General features: G+C 38.2%; 1 protein-coding gene across 4 annotated transcripts in view; it reads left to right on the plus strand.

Moving 5' to 3' along the window:
• MSANTD1 (Myb/SANT DNA binding domain containing 1) overlaps positions 1–14,626 on the plus strand; it is a 44,538-nt gene extending 29,912 nt beyond the window's left edge. For all 4 annotated transcript variants that reach the window (XM_032684904.1, XM_032684906.1, XM_032684903.1 and 1 more), the window contains exons 3-4: positions 5,217–5,501; positions 13,587–14,626. In XM_032684904.1, coding sequence (XP_032540795.1) covers positions 5,217–5,501; positions 13,587–13,827 — 526 coding nt within the window. In that variant the 3' untranslated portion in view covers positions 13,828–14,626. The remainder of the gene's footprint in view (positions 1–5,216; positions 5,502–13,586) is intronic.
• Positions 14,627–20,549: the final 5,923 nt, after the last annotated feature.

Raw genomic sequence — 20,549 nt, forward strand, 5'->3', positions numbered from 1 at the left:
GTGTAACAGTGCACTGGTTCTGCTGTTAGAATATTGCCACTGACACAATACCCACTGGCTTACAAAAAGGGAGCAGGGCTTTTACAGCTTGCACGGTGGTCCACAGTTTTGACTGATTCCTTCTGATGTTTAAAAATAAGAACTGTGTGAATGCAAATTTATTATTTTAAAAAACATCACCCTCCCCAAAGCCTAGAAAACAGGATGCAGCTGTTGCTCTTTGATTTGAATCACAGTCATTTAATGTTAATGATTGGTAAATTTGAATCAGTCTCATGATTTGAATAAAAGAGTAGTCTAATTTTTTATTTCCTTGTGTACATGACAGCAATTAAACATTGTTGCTTGTGTAACCCGTTGCTATACTCTATAACCTTAAGCAACTAGAATATTTGACCTCTGTTACAGAAAATGATAAAATATAAGTGTAGCCAAATTACTGCATAAAGCTGAATTTGAATATTTTACAGTCTTTCTCTTTAATTTCAATAATTTACAGCAGATGCACAACTTAATACTGTACTTTCATACATCTTTCCCTTCCTCACCATTCATTGGTTCATGAACAGTTGCTATTTATTATTTATTTTGAAAGCTTTTCCTAGAAACCCCAGGAGATGGATCTTGTGTCCATTCCTTGAGGCAAGTAGTAATATCAAATACTGCAATAATAATAAAAAAGCAATACTGTTTTGAGCAAAGCCTAGAAAAAGAGGCAAGCTATAGATTGCTTGCTTTTTGCTGACTAAATAATGATGATTTAAAAAAGTTCTGTAGAACATAATATGATAATTTTATTTTAGAAAGTGGATTAATAGGCACAGAGAATAAAGCCTGCAGAAAGGTCAATGGCAGCACAAATGACTCAACAGTTGTCTCAGTCCATTCAGCGGAACAATTTGGCAGTAGGATCTCAAAGTCCATTAATTTATTCACTTATCTGGAATAAGACAAGCAACCACCTTTCAAATTACTGGGTTGGCATGCCTTAGATATTTGTCTGCTGGAAATCTGACTTTGTTCCCTGATTTTTTGGAGAGCAGAGTCGCCTCTGCTCTCAGCTGGATTTTAATAGAGCCTCATGAAAGAGCAACAGGTCTAGATAAACCCAGTGTGAAGTTGTTTCTCAGGCTCTGCTGACTTTCCTGCTTACCCCTGTTTCTTACCTAATTTTTCTGCCTGCCTTGTTCACTCAGGCAGCGATTTGCCCAATTTCAAAGTGCACATCTTGCTCTCTCATTTCTGGACTGTTGCATTCTAGCCTTCATATTGTACTGTTTCTTTTTAACATCTTCATGTTGCATTATAACAAACAAACAACCCAGCTTGCATCTTTTGGAACCAGCTAAGATTGCTGTGATGAGTTATGGTAATGACTAACAGCAGTAAATTAATTTTAAACTTCAGTTTTGCCAGGGTTATGCTTACCTCAATGCAGGCAAAAGCTCTCAGCTGTCTCACTAGGTTTTCTGAACTTCTGGTAGTTGCAAAAAAAAAAAAAAAAAAATTAAAATCAGTAAACCCTGAAACTTGATATTAATTTTACAAAGTTTGTTATTTGATTTGTTTTTACCAGAAAGCTAAACCATGACCACTATTCCAGTGAATGTTCTCCCTATTTATCTCCACCTGCAGCATTTCTACTTTTTTTCCAAAGGACTGACACTCTCTTCTCCTTTATCTTCTCATCTCTCTATCTGTTTCATCCTTTTTACTTTATGTAGGAGCCAGACTCCATACAGGTAGATGATTGCTGCTGGTGGTGCTTTTAAGCTAACACAGTTCTCTTGCCTAACTCCTGGTAGTGATCCCTTTTATTTAGCTCAGAATTATGGTAAGCAGTCAGAAGTAGAAGAGTTAGTATCCACTCAATGCACTGAGAGCCAGAGAAATACCTGGGTTTATATAGCTGCAACTCTACAGCTCTATGGGCTGATAATAAACAGCAGCTCTTCCTTCAAAATCATCAGAGTTCTGGAAAAAATAGGGTCTGGGTGCACTGCTGAGTTCAGTCAAAAAAACCCAAGATAATGACCTACTCAGGCAAAATACCTACTCTTGAAAACCCCCTGCCATGGGCAGGGTCACGTTCCACTCGACTGTGTTGCTCAAAGCCCCATCCAACCTAGCCTTGGACACTGCCAGGGATGGAGCATCCACAGCTTATGTGTGCAATCTGTTTTCTCTACCCTTTTAAAGTTTAAAATCATTACCCTTTGTCCTATTATAACAGGCCCTGCTAAATAGTCTCTCCCCATCTTTCTTGTAGGCCCCCTTTAGCCACAATAAGGTCTTCCTGGAACCTTCTCTTCTCCAGGCTGCAGGACCTCAGCTCTCTCAGCCTGTCTCTGTGGCAGAGGTGCTCCAGCTCCTCCGAGCACTTTTGTGGCCCTCCAGATGGGGTTTCACAAGAGCAGAGTAGAGGGGCAGAATCACCTCCCTCAACCTGCTGCCCACGCTGCTTTTGTTGTAGCCTAGGATCATGGTTGGCTTTGTGGGCTACAAGTGCACATTGCCAAGTTATGTCCATCCTTTCATCCACCAGCACCCCCAAATCCTTCCCTGTAGGGCTACTCTCAATCCCTTCATTCCTCAGCCTGTATTGATATTGGGGGTTGACCCGAAAATCACCACGAGGGTGGCTGATTTAGTGAAAGCAGATGAAAGTAATAAGGCTGAGGATACTCAGTATCTTCTTTACTTCAGGGTTCACTGCCCAGGTTTCCCTGTCAGATGTGCCTGGGGCAGGGTCAGTGGAATTATCAGTAGTAGAAAAAAACTGAGTTGGGAATCATCTCTGAAAGTTTTGTGAAGATTGAGGGAGGTCCCTGGGGACTGGAGGAAGGCTGTTGAATCTTCAAAAAAGGCAGGAACAGGAATTAAAAGTTGATCATCTCCCCTTAAGTCCTAGCAAGATCATAGAGCGAGCTGCCTTGTAAGCAATTTCCAGTCACTTAAAGGAGAAGGTGGTGGCTGGAAATAGTCAGAATGGATTTACTAGGAGGGAATCACATCTGACTGACCTACTTGCCTCCTGTGATTAAAAGACTAGATCTATGGATGAGGGTAGAGCAAAGTGTGTTGTGTAGCTTGACAGCAGAAACCTTTTTGATGCGATCTCCAAGAACACTCCAAGAACATTGTTTTGTCCAAGCTGGGATGTTATACTCCAAATGGAAGTACTACCAGCTGGGTGGAAAACTGGCTCGGTCTCTGGGCACAGAGAGTAGTTGTTACTGGCTTGTAAACTGCCTGGAGGCTCATGCCAAGTGTAGGACTGCAGGGGTTTTATACTGGGACAGGTCAAACCATGTCCCAGTGACATCTCAATGCAGCTGATGGCCTTGGCAGTGCACGGCTGAGCTGTGCTCATGTGTGGCCTTTGGCATCTCACCTGTGGGGATGCTGAGCAGGGTGGATGCACTACACTCAGCAGCTGGGGATGGTAATGTTTTAAGCAGCAAAGCTTGAATACATTGGGGAGTTCAACACAGGCAAACGAATGTGCCATGTAGACAGACTTGGCTAGTAGCTTATAGTGGTTTAATTGATATGTTTTTTCATGTAAATAGCCTAAATAATTGAACTAAAAATAATCAATATCAATTGATGGTTGTTGTCAGCCCTCTATTTAGCTATTTTCTATCTGTGCTAAATGGATATGCATGTATTTGTAGGTTGTGCTAGATATTCTCTGACTATGAAATTGCAGCAGTAGGTTGTGAAACATGTATGAAATTAAAATTTTGCATGCATAGAGGGCATAAAAGTATGGATGGCTGTGAGGCTTTGCTATGCAGGACTATGATGTGCATTTCTAAATAGCTGGAAAAGCTCATCAGACCTTGCAAGGACAAGGAAAAAGAATCCTTAAATGGCTTTAAAATCTAAGCAAATCTTTCTAACTTCTTTTCTCACTAGTGGATTTCCCCTTACTCTAGGCTGAGAGCTGTTTAAAAGGAAGAACTTCAAGTTCTCACTTTTAAGTTTGGCACCATTTTTATTATGTTTACATGTTATTTAATTCTATCCCTTGCAGGACCAGTGTGCACAGGATGGATTCTGAGAAGGAAAAACCTGAAAGGCTTCAAGAAAGGGGGGCTGGGCCAGGTGTCCAGGGATAGTTTTTATCCTTTTTTTTTTTTTTCTGCAAATGGAAACCTCTTGCTATCTGTGAGAATCAGATTTGATGCAGCTTTTTGTTAATTTGAATGAAATGAAAATGGAGCATTTGTCATTGGTCTTGCCTTTCCTGTTGTGTTCCTTTTCTGCATTTTGAGTAACAAGATCCCAATGGGGAAAGGCAAATTAAAAGAAAGTTTGGGACTCTAGCTGGGCACTGGAGCTTCTTTGAGACGTATAATTCATCTATACATCTCAGTTTTATATTTCTCAGTAAAATGAAATAAAACCCAAATAAAATAACAATGGGTACCAAGTGGGATAGCAGTGAAATTTCTGTGAGGACTGAATAATAGATCTCATAGTAAAATGCATGTGAAAAGACAAGGTCATGACTGACAGTCCATTCACTGTAATGCTTTTATTTATGCTATTTCTAATGCGTTATTAACTGGTTTTGCTCGTATTTTGTTTTGCCTTTTTTTTTTTTTTTTGTAAATTAATGAAATTCTGTGCTTCTACCTACACTGATCTTTATTCTGGAACAAATGAACAGACATCTACATCTTATGGTTATTACTGGGATGTTTACCAAGGCAATTCAGAATTTTTAGGAAATATTAAGAAAAGTATATGAATTATATTTATAGCCACTTGTATTCAATATGGAAAACAAATATTAATTCTTCAAAGAATGGAAGGACAGGGCTACCCACAGTTTGGTAAAGGCTGTGATGTGTTGCCTACTCTAGCTGTCAGGAACTGTTGTCAGATTAGTTAAACCTGGTGTTCTGTAAGGGGAAGAAAAATTATTCAACCACCAATGTAGTCCTGTTTCCATTAGAAGTTGTAATGTTCTTTATTTGTATTCAATTTAATTTGGGGTTTACGTGTAACTTTTAATTACAGGTCAAACCTAGGAAAAGAACCTGAAAAGCTTCATTGGATATCAAAAAAGCGTCTAATTTTATTCTCATTAAAAGCATTCAGTTTGAGTCCTAAATGTGACCAAACCAAATATTTTGAGATAGGTCTCTGTGAAAAGTACTTTTATAGGAAAACAAGCTTTAATGTTGTGTGCCTTTTTCTTGCAGGAAATTAAAATGCATGACTGATAGTGAAACTGTTGCACCTGACTGGCCTTACTACAAAACCATTGATAGGATCTTATCCAAAGTGACAGACCACAGCGATGTGAAAATGCATGAAAATCAACAACCAGGTCCTTCTACATCACAGACAGAGGCTTCTCAGTCTCCATCAGCTAAGTCTACACCGCTGTATTTGCCATATAACCAGTTTACATATGAAGGAAGGGAAGAATGCTTTGAAGATGAACATTCAGAAAGCTCATCAAGCTTACTTTCATACAAGCTGAGGTAGCATCTATTTTCCGCCCTTTCTTGTATTTTACGGAATGAACCAGATCTGCCCTGTAAAGGGGACACCCTCACACATTTTTCTCTGACAGCTCTTGTGTTTCTTCTGTAAATCACGAATGACATCTGTTCTCCAGTATCAGCCATTTTGTTGAATTAGGGAATTTTCTTTATTTATTTATGAGAGACTGAAAGGGAGTAGGAGAACCGGGCAAAAAGTTGTATATTATTGCCAAAATTCAGCATGCATGTCATGGCTCACATCAGGTAGAGTGTTTATAATAGGAGTACAGGCATGTTCAAGAGAGTCCTGTGGTGCAATCAGAGATATAGCACACTGCTTACATGATTTTTGGCTTGCTCTGGTCTTGCTTTTGATATGACTATGAAATTTCTCTGGCTTCAGTTATTATTGAGATGGTGAAAAGATGCAAACTAAATATTTCTGTGGACACTGAAAAGCTATTCATGCAGTTTGAAAGTACATGGCAATGTTTTAAATACAATTGAGAATGTCATTTTTTTAAAAAGTAAATGCCAGTTTGAGATGCAAACGTGTTTCCTTTTTTGATATGACTGGAGTTCTCTGGAAGGCAGAGTTTTAACAAAAGGCAGAGTTGTACTCCTGACACAGATTTTAGACTTTCTGGTCTCATTTTTCATCCAGAGTGGTGTGAAATAAGAGTTGATTACAGTTTTCTGGCAGGAAAAAAGTTGATCCTAGAGATCCTTATCACGAGGCTGTGGGGCTTTAACTGTAACAGTAAAATTACCTGTCAGTCATGCAACTCTGAAGATGTTGAGCTGGAAGAAGAACCAACCTAACAAGTTTGAATTATCGTTTCCAGACCCCCTCTTGGATGTATAAAACTAGGGTAAATTCATTCAGTCATTCAAGCAAATAGTCCTTGAATAGCTGATTATTTTTTAAAACTTTTTTTTTGGCAACTGCCTGTTTATTAGGGTGTGTAATTCTTGAACTGTAGCACCCTTTTGTTCACAAAAAAAGATTTTTTTCATCCTAGTTCACTATAAGTAGTTGATATTCCTGGTACACAAACTCATTTGACTTTAGAATTTGCAAACTCCAAAGTCACATTTCAGATGCAATAACTTTGTTCCCAATTCACTGTTTGATTCACAATAACATTAAATAATATGTAATTAGAAGGTTACTTTTGCCCAGATGTGGTAGAGTTTATCCACTAGACTATTTAAGAATGCAGGCATACTCTCACAGTCTCTACTATAAAAAAAACTTGTGCAATGTAATATTGTGCATCTTATTTAACAGCAAGATATGGACACATTTACAAGTTAAAATACAGCTCCACTGTGTTTAAAAAAAAAGAAGTTGAGCGGCAGATACCACTTGAGAGATCAGTGTAATGTTTCAGATGAGCATCATGATCAGATTAAAAGCTAGAACGCAGTTGTGATAAAGGGACATGTATCTGGCAGGAAAATGAGTGTTATTCCAATAGTCAGAGGAGGGTGGAAAACCTTGTCCAGATTGTCCAGAATGAGAGAAGAGTAGGGAACCCTTTCTTGACCAGAAGGAAATACAGGAGTTGCTAATGATATCAGATGGGTTAAAATCACTTAGAGTTGCCATGGTAAGACAAGGAGGTTAATTGTTTTAGACTTACTAATGGAAAATTATGAACTGAAAAGCAATTTTCAGCCTAAGCAATTAGTGTGTCATCCTGTATTTAAAAAACACTTTGAAACAGCCAACAAGAGAGTAAAGAATTACCATATAAAATTTGGGTCTGTCTTGGCTTTTTTTTTGTAAATGCCCTTTCCTCTAAACACACAAAAGGAACTGAAGACAATACTGGGATTTGAAATTAAAAGACGTTCTAGGTCCTCGATTTCCCTCTCTATTTTTGTGCTTAATGGCTGTGTAGAACAATTACTTTGAAAAATATTTTGAAAAATATACACACAAATCTATATGTAAAATATAGATGTGTTTTACAGCTGTATATTTTACAAGTTACACTATGGGAATTTTTTTTTTCAGTAATAAAAATCTTAATGTTATGACAACAACAGGTAGTGAAAAAACCCTTCAAACAGTAGTTCTAAGTCAACTTTTAAACTTCTGAAAACTTTCCTGTAATTCCTTTAAAATCTCCAACACAGCTTTTGAGTACCAGCTTTGTGTTTTGCACAGTATCCTTGAACATAGCAGGAGGCTACTTGGCTATATAAATTTTAACTTAAAAAAAATATTTCAATGTAATGTTTAGCTTTCATGTTAGAGAAAAATGTCAAGTTTTATTCTTCAATCAGGCTAAAAATAGTTGAAACTGGTTTTCTTTGCATTTTGTTTGAGTTTGGGACCTTCTTACAAAACCCAAATTTTGCTAGTTAGTGATAATACAATTAATGTGGGATAAAATTAATTTTAATTTTTCTTTCAATTTGCAGATGAGAAAAACATCTGGAATCCCTATATCTCTTTAATGGGGCGCCTGCTATTTTGTTAGCATTGTTCTAACACTGCTCTTGGGCTTCAACAAAGCTCGTATTATACTGCATAAAACATCTGACAATAATAGATTTATTCTATTATGGCCGTATAATGTAATGCCATGTGGTGGAGTCTTGCACTGCAGCTTAAACTTTTAAAATCCAAATTCCTGACACCATTATAAATGATGTTTTATGTAATTGAAAACAGTGGTTTTTCACCCTGTGGACTAATTTTCATTGTTAAAGTAATGGCAGAATATAATTATACAGGCTGTGAATGTGGTTCAGACTTCATCTGTTCTTCCATTTCTATTGCACTGAAAATGGGGGTGAAAGAGCTACTTTCATAGATTAAAAGACCATAATATACCCACCATATCATCTAGTCTTACTTCTTGATAGATACCATTTGAATTTGGTTACTCTGGTGTGGAGCCCAGAAATGTTATGGAGAGAGAGGGTTCTGTGACATCCTTCCCTTAGCAGGGCACAACTGCACTCAAGAGCCCCATGCCTCTGCTGTCCTCCACTTCTTTGTTTCTATGATTTGTTTGAGTCTTGGAAATGTTTTACTGGATATCCAGTCTGGATCTGATAAATTCTGAAGATGGAGAATTCACTCTTCCCTTGCTTCCAGTGATAAGTAAACCGTTGTTTGAACCAGTCCCTTCTTTCTAATGCAAATTTAGTGAATGAAACTGTCAGATGCTGCTTCTATTTACCTTTCTTTTCACCATATTGGAGATCCTTTCAGTATTTTTTGCTTTTTGCCTCAGGGTAGTTGTGTACCATGATCGCACTGGCTTTGGTACTCTTTAATTTTTAAATATAGATTAAGTGATTTGGTACAGAAGGTTTACACATGGAGAAAGTAAGAATTGGTAACATAAATTAACCAACATATGAATTAAAAGAAATGCATTAAAACCTAGTGATCCTGATAATTCTGGAAAAAGCAGTTTTGGCAAAGCCTTTAATATTTCTGAAATTATGCCATGGCTATTTAAATCTGAATGGGCACAATCTACAGAGAAGTTTGAGCTTTAGGCTATGCACATTATGTAGTACATCTTAACTCATTATGCAGACTTGTTATGCAAGGTGCTTTGCCCAGGCTCCAAGCCATTTCTGTGGTTCTTTTCTATGCTTTACTTCACGGATGAGCCTTGTTAATTCCTGGATGCATTTGGTTGTGTTTGAATGAGCTTAGTTTACCAGAAGATCCAGGTTGCCTGATCCTTGGTCCTTATACTCTGAAGATCTTTGTGCCATCTCTAATATTAATATTGCTTATTTCCAGATCATTGTTAATTATTTTTCCTAAAGATATAGGTTATGAAGGTCTGCTCAGGTTTGTACATAGCTAAAAAAGCACAAACAAGCAGGAAACAGCTGTTAGGTGTTGAAAGCCATAAATTCCAGAATCTGATTGTACTGGAGACCCATTTGCCATGAGGTAGTAAGAAAGGAAGAAGTAAGAAAGGAAGTATTCTTGTTATGGTTTTGTGGAGGTAATACATTTTGATAGATTACTCTTTGTATTCAACTCCTGCTTGATTAATTATTCACACACATCCCTGAACAAGTCCCATTGGATGAGTGTAAGCAATCAATCAAGGAACTTTTAATTGAACAGTGAATTAAATTGATATTAGATAGGTAGACAACAAATGCATTTGAGACTTGCCTAATATCTTGCCTGATTATATCTGGAGGTTTTGCTTTCTTCCCCCTTGTGTCCAATACACACTGTTCTTTCTGCTCAGTCTCCTACATGAGGTGGAACATTTTCTTTCCCTTGGTTGGCTTCCTTTGAACCCTGCCTCTCTGTTTTAGAGCCTAGCATGGAAATAGCTTCATGAGTTTCTACTTGGAACATGATGCCTGTGCCAAAGCTCTTTCCTACTTTGTTCATGTGGCCAGGGGAATGCCAACCTTTTGGAGGCTCCCTGACATAGATACTGGAAGTCCAAGAGTATCAGCAGATTGTATTAGAGGTCCTTGATTTTCTAGGCCCCTCTTTCCTCCAGATCTTGAAATTTACCTTCAGAGTCTAGGCTTGGCAAGGAGGGAGATGCTTTTTTGGCAGGGGGGCTGTGGATACTGTCACGAGCTCTCCTTCAGGAGCTATTCTGCAAGAGGAGAGGACTTTAAGTGCCAAGTCCTTTCTATGAACTTGTGAGTGACCACAGAACCCTCTCACTGACAGTCACTATGGCTGGAAAGAAAAGGAGATCAGGACCACCACCAAAGCCAGGGATTCCTGAAATAAGTATTTCTTTTCAATGAAGGCTGTCTAATTACCAAGTTGTGTTTGTTAATGGGAAACAAATAGAGAGAGTACTTTGGAGACCTTGATAAGAATCCTTGTTCTTTTGGGGGCACTTCTCTGTGCTGAAAGACGATTTTGATCTAGCACTCATCAGTGAATACTTTCTTAGTTATTAACAGACTGAAGATACTGCTGACACAGTTAACAGGTAGCTGCCATTGCCACCAGACATTTTGCTGCTCTTTTCTCTCTGGATCTGTGCAGGACAGTTACTATCTTGGATGTATGGTATTACATCTTACAGGTTTTGGATGGATCACATTTAACTGAAAAACAGGTAAAATCCTTTGCAGACTCTAGGAAAGTATGATTCAAAGTTTGTTTTTTTTTTTCTCTTGAAAATAAGACTTATTTTAATTTTTTCAATCTAACTCACTCCATCTTTGTTTTTCATGGGGTCTTTTGTTGGTCTCAATTGAAATTAAAAACCAAACAGCAGCCACGAATGCCAAGAAAGCCACAGAATACTCAGTGCATCTCAGTACCATTGACAAGCCTCAGATTTTCTCTCTCATTCTTTATTAAGGACCATTCTTACCAGGGCTTACTTTGACAACACACAAGCCCTCTTGTGGCTCTAGGAGTGAGTTCCTACTTGTTTCAAAGACAAGAGGTCTTGCCATAGCTACTTCATATTATTGTGTTAGGGAAGAGGATAGAGATTCATCAGGTTTTCAACATTTAAATCCTCTGTGAAGACAAAAGGTGACTTTGGCTAAAATAATATCATCATTTCAGAAAGGTTCTTGCTCTGCATACCAGAACTTGTGCACTCTTTGTGACCGTGAGTTCAGTGATGGGAACCTTGGAATAACAGATTCAGTGTTGTCCTTAGACACATGCCTGACCTCTTTGAGAACTACATGTGAAATAATTCTGTCCCTTAGAGTTAATGAGGAGAAACAGAATTTGATGTCAGCCAAGACCTATCACAAGATGGGCTGTGATAATTTTGGTCATCAGCGGCAAGCTTGACTCACAGTTTGAGCAGAGCAGCATATATTTATTTTATGCACATTTTTTTGATGCCCGAAATCAAATATGCTATACAGAACCTGCAAAGGTGAGTTTATTTTGCATACCTTCCAAAGTTTTGTTTAGCGTAAAGATGATAGCTTCTCCTTTCCCTTAGCATCGCCGTAGCAGTATAATGTTGATGAAGTCCTTTGAGTTGTACAAGTAATTTCAAAGTCTTGGATAGTCTGAAAGCCTGTGGTCTTTTTTCACCCTTTTAGTTTACATTTACGAAGGAAGATTGTTGCTTGTTCTTGCCTGTGCAGAGGGGGGCAGCATATTCAAATGACTAAACAGTACTCAAAACAGTTTCCTTCAAGACCAATTCCAATTTTTTTTTCCTCTAAGAATTTAATAGCATTTAATTTAATTACTTGTTTCTTTCCATAGACCTCACCCTTTCTGGGTCACTGCAGTCTTAAATGTCAAGGGGCTTGTGTCTTTTTCCTATATTTGCGTTAAGCCTTTCAGGTGCTTAGGATTGTTTATTTCTCTTGCTGAGAGATCTGAATGTCATAGTCACTGTTGCACAAAGCCTGTCAAGTAGGATAAGAACATGAATGAAATTATGATACAAATCTGCCACAGCTGAGTGACCTCCCCTTCACTACCGTTCTTCACATTAATAGAAACACATTCCTCAAGAGTTCAAGTTATCCTTATTCAAGGGTGTCTTAAAATCTGCAAGATGTTGACATGGCATACTAGTCACAACTGTGCCATCTTATTATTGCATTTCACTTAGAAAAGATACTGCATTTGGCAGAACACGACTGAGATGGCTGTTTGTGTCAAGGAACTTCAAGACACATCATCAGATAACTTTGATGTTGGGGACTCCAGTCTGGAGTTACAAAAAGCCTGAATGAAGACATGGACTAGCACTTGAAGTTAGAAAAGAAGTTATCCACCTCTAACTGGAGGTTTCTTAGATGTGTACTATACTTACACATATTCCTTCTGCTTGCCTTTTTTCCTCCTTCATGTTTTAGCATGACTCTTTCTTAGATTACAGGTTAAGAGCAACAGATCTCTGTGTGTGTTCTCACCTGTATGCAGTGTGGGCTGGTTTTCAATCCATGTGTTGTTCAGTCACCCTAAGTTAGGACAGAAATGTGAACTATACACCTGGAAAGCATTGTCTTTATTGCACGTTTATCTCTCTTCCAAAACAGAAACTCAGAATGATACAGCATAGATGAGATTCTTAAAATATTCCCCAAATTCCACATGGCAGTTCTACATATTTCAGACGAGGATGTACAGTTTGATACATGCTTGTCTAACTTCCATAACCTGAGAGAGAGTTATTCTGCCACAGAAATGTCAACGTGACTGGGTACATAGACAGACTTGAATTCAACCATCTGGTGTTTTGCACCCTCAGCTTCCTCAGCTGCTCCTCGTAAGACTTGTGCTCCAGACCCTTCCCCAGCTCTATTGACCTTCTCTGGACGTGCTCCAGCACCTCAATGTCTTTCTTGTCATGAGGGGCCAAAAAATGATCCCAGAATTTGAGGTGCCTCAGCAGTGCCGAGTACAGGGGGACAATCACTGCCCTGGTCTTTCTGGCCACAATATTGCTAATCCAAGCCAGGATGCCATTGGCCTTGGCCACCTGGGCACACTGCCAGCTCTTGTTCAGCTGGCTGTCAACCAGCACCCCTAGGTCTTTTTCCACCTTTTCCAACTTTTATGTTGTTTATAATGTTTTGTGATGAAATATTAAAAAAGAGCGGTCAGTGCAACTGCTGTATCTTGTTGCAAGGGCAAATTCCAAGACTAATATCCTGTAGTGGGACCAGACTTACTGATGCAATGCTTTAAAAAACAAGCTGTAAGTTACCACCACATGTAACTGTGTAGCACTTTTTCTCAACGGGATGGTTATTGCAGCTTTAAAATTGGAGTTTCAATGGCCACATAAGCCAAATGTCTCTCCCAATACAGTGTATAAATTCAGTGCGTAAGAAATGTCAAGGTTAAAAAAGGAAAAAAAAAGCCTGGTATTCCACAGGGAAAGTTCTTATTAAAAACAATGAGATGTAAAACCTTTTTCTTTTTATAATCTATAACACCATGCAATAATACTTACGTTTTGGCATGAACTTGAGAGGGAATTTATTGGAGAACGCAGGAGTTTAAAAATACGACTAGGTTGTAGCTTGGCCAAGAATGTGCTATAGAATTTTAGGTTCTAACTTTTTTCTTTTTAATATAAATATGAGTTTAATTGTTAACAAATATTCACATTTCAGAGCTGAAGAAAGACCAGTTAAGAAAAGAAAAATGCAAAACTGCAGCTTCCAAAAGAAGAAGCTAAAATTAATGGAAGCCATGTTGGAAGAACAGAAGAAGTTGAGTAGAGCTATGGAAGAAACCTGCAGAGAAGTGCGCAGGATTCTGGATCAGCAAAACATCATTCAAGTTCAAAGCTTACAGTTACAGGAGAGAATGATGAATCTACTGGAGAAAATGATCTCCAAATCTAATGTGTAGTTTCCTTTGTGAATGCCTCTGAGATTACTATTGCTACTATAGATAACCCTTTATTGCACACCATATGTGTGTCTGTTGCTCTATTCCCAGGTTTTCCATGGAAATTAAAACCCTAGTGTAATCTTAGTTAAGCAAAAGAAGAGATAATGCAGGGTGAGAGCTATCCAGTATGATAAAATTAGTGCAATATATGCCTAAGTTGAATTATTTTTATACGGAAAGGTTAAGGGATGAATAGCTCGGGGAACTGAAGTACTGTTTATGCCTAGGTCAGGTATTGTTTTGCAAACAGTGGTGTTGTATATTGCTTCACATCAAGGACTACAGCTTGATCTGTTTTAGGAGAATGAAACAGTGCATTTCTGAACATGGTAATTGCACCTTGACTTTGCTGATGATTAAACCCTGTTTTGAAACATATGCCTGATTGTATAAGTGACCTATGGTTTTTGTGAAGAGCTAGTTGGGACCATGAGGTACATCCTTTTAAACTCCATGCCTGATATGAATAGTACTCTAAAGTATTAGGGTAAAAATAATCTATTCAAATACATTTTTTGATATAAAAAGAACCCCCCCCCAACCACCTTACTATATACTGAATACTAAAATATATAGAAGATACTTGAAGTTGCTTTTGATATTAAACATTTAATTTTTTTCATTATTAACTGGAACCTGTTGACTTAACCAGCAATGAAAACTCGCATTTATTCTCTATCAAAAAAGAAAAAATATTGTACTGTGTGTATATACATATATAATGTCTATCAAATGAAATAAAAAAAAAAGAATACACTTACTTATTAATGCTGGGCAGATAGTTTGCTTTGGGACAGCAGAAAATACTGGGAGGGATAACCACAGTCAGAAGTTTACAATGATTAATAGCAGTGTAAAGATCTCCTATACTGATGCCCAAAATATAGAGATGGAAGTCAAGAAGAACATTTAACACCTCAACAACAGTATTTGCTGCTGGCACGGCTCCTGTGTGTGTTTAGATGTTTGAAGGGGGGGTCTGTAAGGCAGATCGACATGGATGCACCACACGAGGGAGCCGAAGGCATAAAGGACTGTGTCTTGGGAGTTAAGATGAAGCACCAGCAAGTGTTTGGCTCTTCAGTGAAACAAGACATTTAAATACCCCTAACTTTAAATTCAAAAATTCACTGGCTGAATTTCCTAATACCATTTCTTATTGTGTTCTCCTTGAAAAACATATTTCTGCTGCATTTATTGTATAGGCAAGAGTGAAGGTTGGATTCAGGTGTAGAAACTATAGAATTAGTACTAGGAACTCAGGCCATTTTCCATTCTTGCTATTCAATAATGTCCCCTCTTGAAACTTTGCCTTTGAAGGTGTTTGCATTCTCCTATATAATTTAATGTGTTGTTGCCTGTGCTAAGGTAAGCTAAACTATTTTAAATCCAGACACAACAAATTAATCTCGAATTATGCTTGCTGAACAGGATAAAGGTTATGCTCACCAACCAAATTAATAATACATGGAGATATTTCTTAGAAGATCCTGCAGGTAGGAAGATTAAGAGTTATTAAATATCTAAATGTGGCCCATTCCTACAGAGTTTAATTAACAATAACGGGATAAGGCAAATGTAGTAGAAAACTGAAATTGCACAAAATGGTGGTTGCTGAAGTATAAACAGAATAACTTTCCTTCACTCCACCTTTACTACAGTAATTGCATGATTAGAAAAGTGGCAAGTATCTGTTCTGATTCTGCAGAATAGTTTTATACATTTCAAATGTAGATCTGTCACAGATTCAGGTGAGCTGATGTATCCATGTTGTAGTGCTTCCTGACACTTTAATGTGTTTAGAGTAAGATATAAAGAAACTCTTCCCCGACTCCACGGGAATGAATAATATTTACTGATACTATCTACTTGAACCATATAACAATTAAATCCAATTAATGAGCAATAACAATGGCAACATATTTGAACCTTGTACCATAGACTAGGTAGCCCCTCTCCTTGCATGTTATTACAGGTCCAGAGCTTTAGGAACACAAGAATGGAGGAAATCTACTTATTCCTTGCCTGCTAACATAAGGAACCACGTCATATAATCCCTTTGGTAAATGTGTGGACCTGTATCTTAAAATGAGTCAGGTGTTTTTTCCTCAAAATTATATGCATTACAGATGGTAAGCTGCCATTTAGAAGATTGCTTCTGGGATTATTCCTGATCAATTTATACCAATTTCTTCTTGTATCAGCACTGGTTTTGCCGCTTTATGTGGTGGTCAGTCTTGAGAGCCGGATGTTGTCTCCCATGCCGCCCTTCTTCTGATGGATAACACTCTTTCATAAGGTAGGATTTTGATGACTGTTTTGTTAATTTTGCTCTGAGTTCATCCATTTTAAAGGTGAATGACCAGAATGATATACAGCATTCTAGATGAGACTCTGAACATTGTCTTACATAACCGCATTAAAGGAATTGGTGTTTTCTGAAAGTTGTGAGATTTTTTTTCTATACAAAACATCATTTTTATTAGTTAAATTTAGTAGTTCAGTTTTAAAACCTCATCTCTCAAAAAAGGCTTTATTCCCATCAATGCAGATTATCTGTGTTTTAGCCCTGTTTTTGCCTAGAGAGTGAACACGGCCCTGCTGTAGACAAATATTATTAGTTTCATGTATGATAGAATTTTTCTAATGCTTTTTGACAACAGGTTGAAAATTCCTTACCTACCCATAGTTCTTTTTGCTGCTGTTTCATTTGTTCCTGTACAGATGGAACATTTACTTGAACAAAAAGTTGAGTGTTTTTTTCTGGGGATTTTTTTATCTAAGGTAGGCACATCTTCCTCATCTCTATGGGACAGTTAGCTGCAGGTATAGATATTTGAATGTTTGAGATATTCAGACTAATTATAACTTGAAAGACCTGCCTAGAATTAAAATGCCTGGTAGAATTCCTAGTTTTGCAAAACAGAGACACTGCCTCTGTGTCAGTGTGAGTAGGGAGTTGAGTGTAATAAATGTTCAAGGGGAGCACATCAAGGGTTATTCAAGTTTATCATGACATTAAAGGAACTTCCTCATGGCTTCTAGAAGTGTGATCAACAAATAAACTGTAGCATAGGAAAATAAATTTTTTATTTTCAGGGCAGTAATGGGGTCAAGTCAGTATGACACCGCCTTCACTAAATGCAGTGCCTGTATTACACACACAGATGGTGCAAATGGAAAAATTAAATAGCGGAGGAAATATACTGCCTGGAGGCAGGTGACTTTTGTAAGTGATGCAAAAATAGAAGGAAAAGGAGCCTGAGGAGGCAAATGAGGAACATGCAAGCAAGTAGGGAGAAGCAGATCGTGGTGAAAGATGGGAAAATACATGTTGGGCAAAGGGGCAATGTAAATGCTTCCAAACAAAACTAGTAATGATGGGTGAGAAGGAACACAACATTTTAAAAGACAAGAAAGTGAAAATAAAGAAAAAGCATAATGTTGAAGGAGAAAAGTCAGAGCATGAAAAGCTAACACTAGTGAAATTCTGTATATTTTGAATAGACAGCTCCTACAGATAACTTAGAGAAGTTATAAATAGTGTACAGCAAGAAGTGACATTTTTTCCCACCAGAGAAAAATAAGTCTCTGGACCAATATTTGGAAGCAAAAATATTTTTCACAAACTAGAGAGATTAAGTAATTGGTAGGAGGATCCCATTATAATTAAACAGCATTTTCTCATTTGGTTTTAACAATTTTTTGGTTAAAATAGTTTGTAACTGTTTTTTTTTTACTTCTTGACCTTAAATTGGAGAAGCATTTTAAGATTTCAATTTATTTCAGGCCTTGCCAAGTTTAACAGTTACCCACCAAACCACGCAATATATTTATGGACAGGAATGTCTTTTATAATTTTCTCCATAAACTGGTGTCTCTCTTGCAAAGTACAAAACCAGCAGAAAAAAATGTATACAGGATTTAAAAGTTATTTTTCCAGACTTAGTCTGCCCAATTTGGTGTAGGCAAATAGCTTATAGCTCTGTAACCCCAAGCTGACAGCCTGGTTCTGTGAACAGTCTCATGTTCTAAAGACAGTGGGACTACTCAAATGAATAAATATATTGAACTCTGCACATATATGTTTGCGAGATCAGTTCCTATGCTGATAATGTAATGTGAAAGGCAAATTTGAAAAAGAAATTTAGGAACATTTGGTGGTGTTATGTCAGCAAGTAAATACTAACCATCTGGTCTCTAGATTGCTAATCTATTTCCCCTGATTTTATGGGTAGCATACTTCCTGTGTGTGCAAGCTTGAGACTACATCATTAAACTTTTGTGTTGATCTTTTTTAGTGTTTTAACAGAAACATTTAAAATACTTTGCCATTTTGGATGTGAAATTTTCTTCCCATACATAATTTTTCTGGTTGGAAATTTTTCATTCTACTGCAGCTTACTTTAAGTTGAACCACATTTCTAATAAGGATGAAAAATTTCAGGTATGTTCTTTAAAAAACAGACCAGTAATCTGCAGTGAATGACATCATTATCTAGGACCAAGTAATTACTACCTATAAGATCTCAGTTTGATCCTAGTAAAAAGCGATGTCATAGAATCATATAGTACCAGGTTGGAAGGGACCCTGGTCCAACCTTTCTTGGCAAAAGCACAGTCTGACTGTTCTCATTGTGAAAAAATGTCCTCTTTTGTCCAATCCCAGGACAAAAATTCCATCTTCTTTGTAGCCAACCTTTAAATACTGGAACATGGCAATAAGGTCTCCCCTAAACCTTCTTCTCCCGAGGCTGTACAAAACCAGTTCTCTCAGCCTTTCCTGTTATGGCAGTCTTCCCAGTTCTCTGATCATCTTTGGGGCCCTTCTCTGAACCCTCTCCAGTCTGTCCACATCTTTTTTGCATAGTAGGGACCAAGACTGAACACTGTATTCCGGGTGTAGCCTGATGTGCTGAGTGGGATAATGCCACCTTGATCTCTGTTGGTGATGGCCTTGTTGGTGAAGCCCAGCATCCTGTTGGCTTTTTCTGCTGCAGCAGCACCACCCTGTTCACTCATATTGAGCTTGTTGTCCACTAGGACCCGCAGGTGCCTTGCCACAGACCTGCTCCCCAGCCAGAATGATCCCAGCCTGTGCTGCACTTCTGGATTGTGTTTTCCAGGTACAAAACATTATACTTGTCCTTGTTGAACTTCATAAAGTTCTTGTTAGCTCACTCTTTCAGCCTACCCAAGTCTTCCTGCAGGGTGGCTCTCCCTTCCAAAATGTCCACTTCCCCACTCGGTCTGGTGTTATAAGCAAACTTTATCAGGGTACACTTGATCCCATCATCCAGATCTTTTATAAAGATATTGAACAGCCTTGGACCCAATATAGATCTCTGGGGAGCCCCACTTGTGACAGGCCATCAGTTTGAAAAAGAGCTATTTACAACCATCCTCTGGGTGTGGCTGGTCAGCCAGTTCCCCACCCGCTGCATGGACCATTTGTCTAGACACTAAGACATCCATGTCTTTAGGAGGGAGCTCTGGAAATCCATACTGAAAGCCTTGGAGAAATCCAGGTAGACAATATCCACTGCTCACTCCACATCAACCAAGCAGGAGGTCGTAGGAGGAGATCAGGTTTGTCAAGCACAATTTGCCCTTGGTGAATCCCTGCTGGCTTTTCCCAATCATGTGCTTCATTTGACTTGTGATAGCCCTCGGGAGGATTTCTTCCACAACTTTCTCAGGGACTGAAGTAAAATTGATGGGCCTATAATTTCCTGGATCTTCCTTTAAGCCCTTCTTGTAGATGAGGTGACATTAGCTTTTTTCCAGTCTTCTGGGATGTCCTGATCTTCACAGTTTCTCCAAGATTGTGGAGAATGTCCTTGCAATGACATCAGCCAGCTCTCTGAAAACCCTTGGGTGCATAATGTCGGTACCCATCAATTTGTAACAGTTCCCAGACCAGCTCTTCTTTCACTGACGGTGGGTCTGTGCTTACATAAACCTGGATTTTTGTTCCCTGGACCTGTGGCCCAAAAGTGCTAGTGAAGAATGTGTTGAGAATCTCTGCCTTTTCAGCATTGTGGGTGACTAATTCACCTCTCCTGCTTAACAGTGGGACAATATTTCCTTGTCCTTCTGGTTGTTGTTTATGTTCCCATTGTGGTTTTGACATCTCCAGCCAATTTCAATTTGAGCTGAGCTTTTGCTTTTCTACCTGTATCTGCACACCCTGGCAATGCCCTGTTTTTTCCCTCTCTGGTACTCTTCTCTTTGGTTTTGAGCAGACTCAGAAACTCACATTTAAGCCAAGGGAGTCTCTTGCTCCACCTACTTCCTGTACCTTTAAAGGGCATGAACTGGTTTTGTGCTTCCAGGAGAGTGTTCTTGAAAAACTGCCAGCACTCACAAGCTTCTTCATCTTCCATGGAAGCTTCCCAGGAAATCCCTCCCAACTGAGCTTTGAGCAAGCTGAAATTTCTGACTGTATGTTGTTATTTTAGGGGTAAGTTCTGGATTTCAAGAAAAAAAATGAATTAGTGCATACTATTGAAAGTATAAAATTTCCTACATACTTAAATGTTGAGAAGTACTTATCACAGCTTGATGAAGGCTTGTTTCACTGAGGGAAGCTATAGAAATATCAATTTTCTATGAACTGCAAAGTAAACATATTTAGAAAATTAATTAAAACTACTTAAAAAACTCTCCATGATTCTCAT

This window comes from Chiroxiphia lanceolata, chromosome 4 (assembly GCF_009829145.1).
Source record: "Chiroxiphia lanceolata isolate bChiLan1 chromosome 4, bChiLan1.pri, whole genome shotgun sequence".
Lineage (NCBI taxonomy): Eukaryota > Metazoa > Chordata > Aves > Passeriformes > Pipridae > Chiroxiphia > Chiroxiphia lanceolata.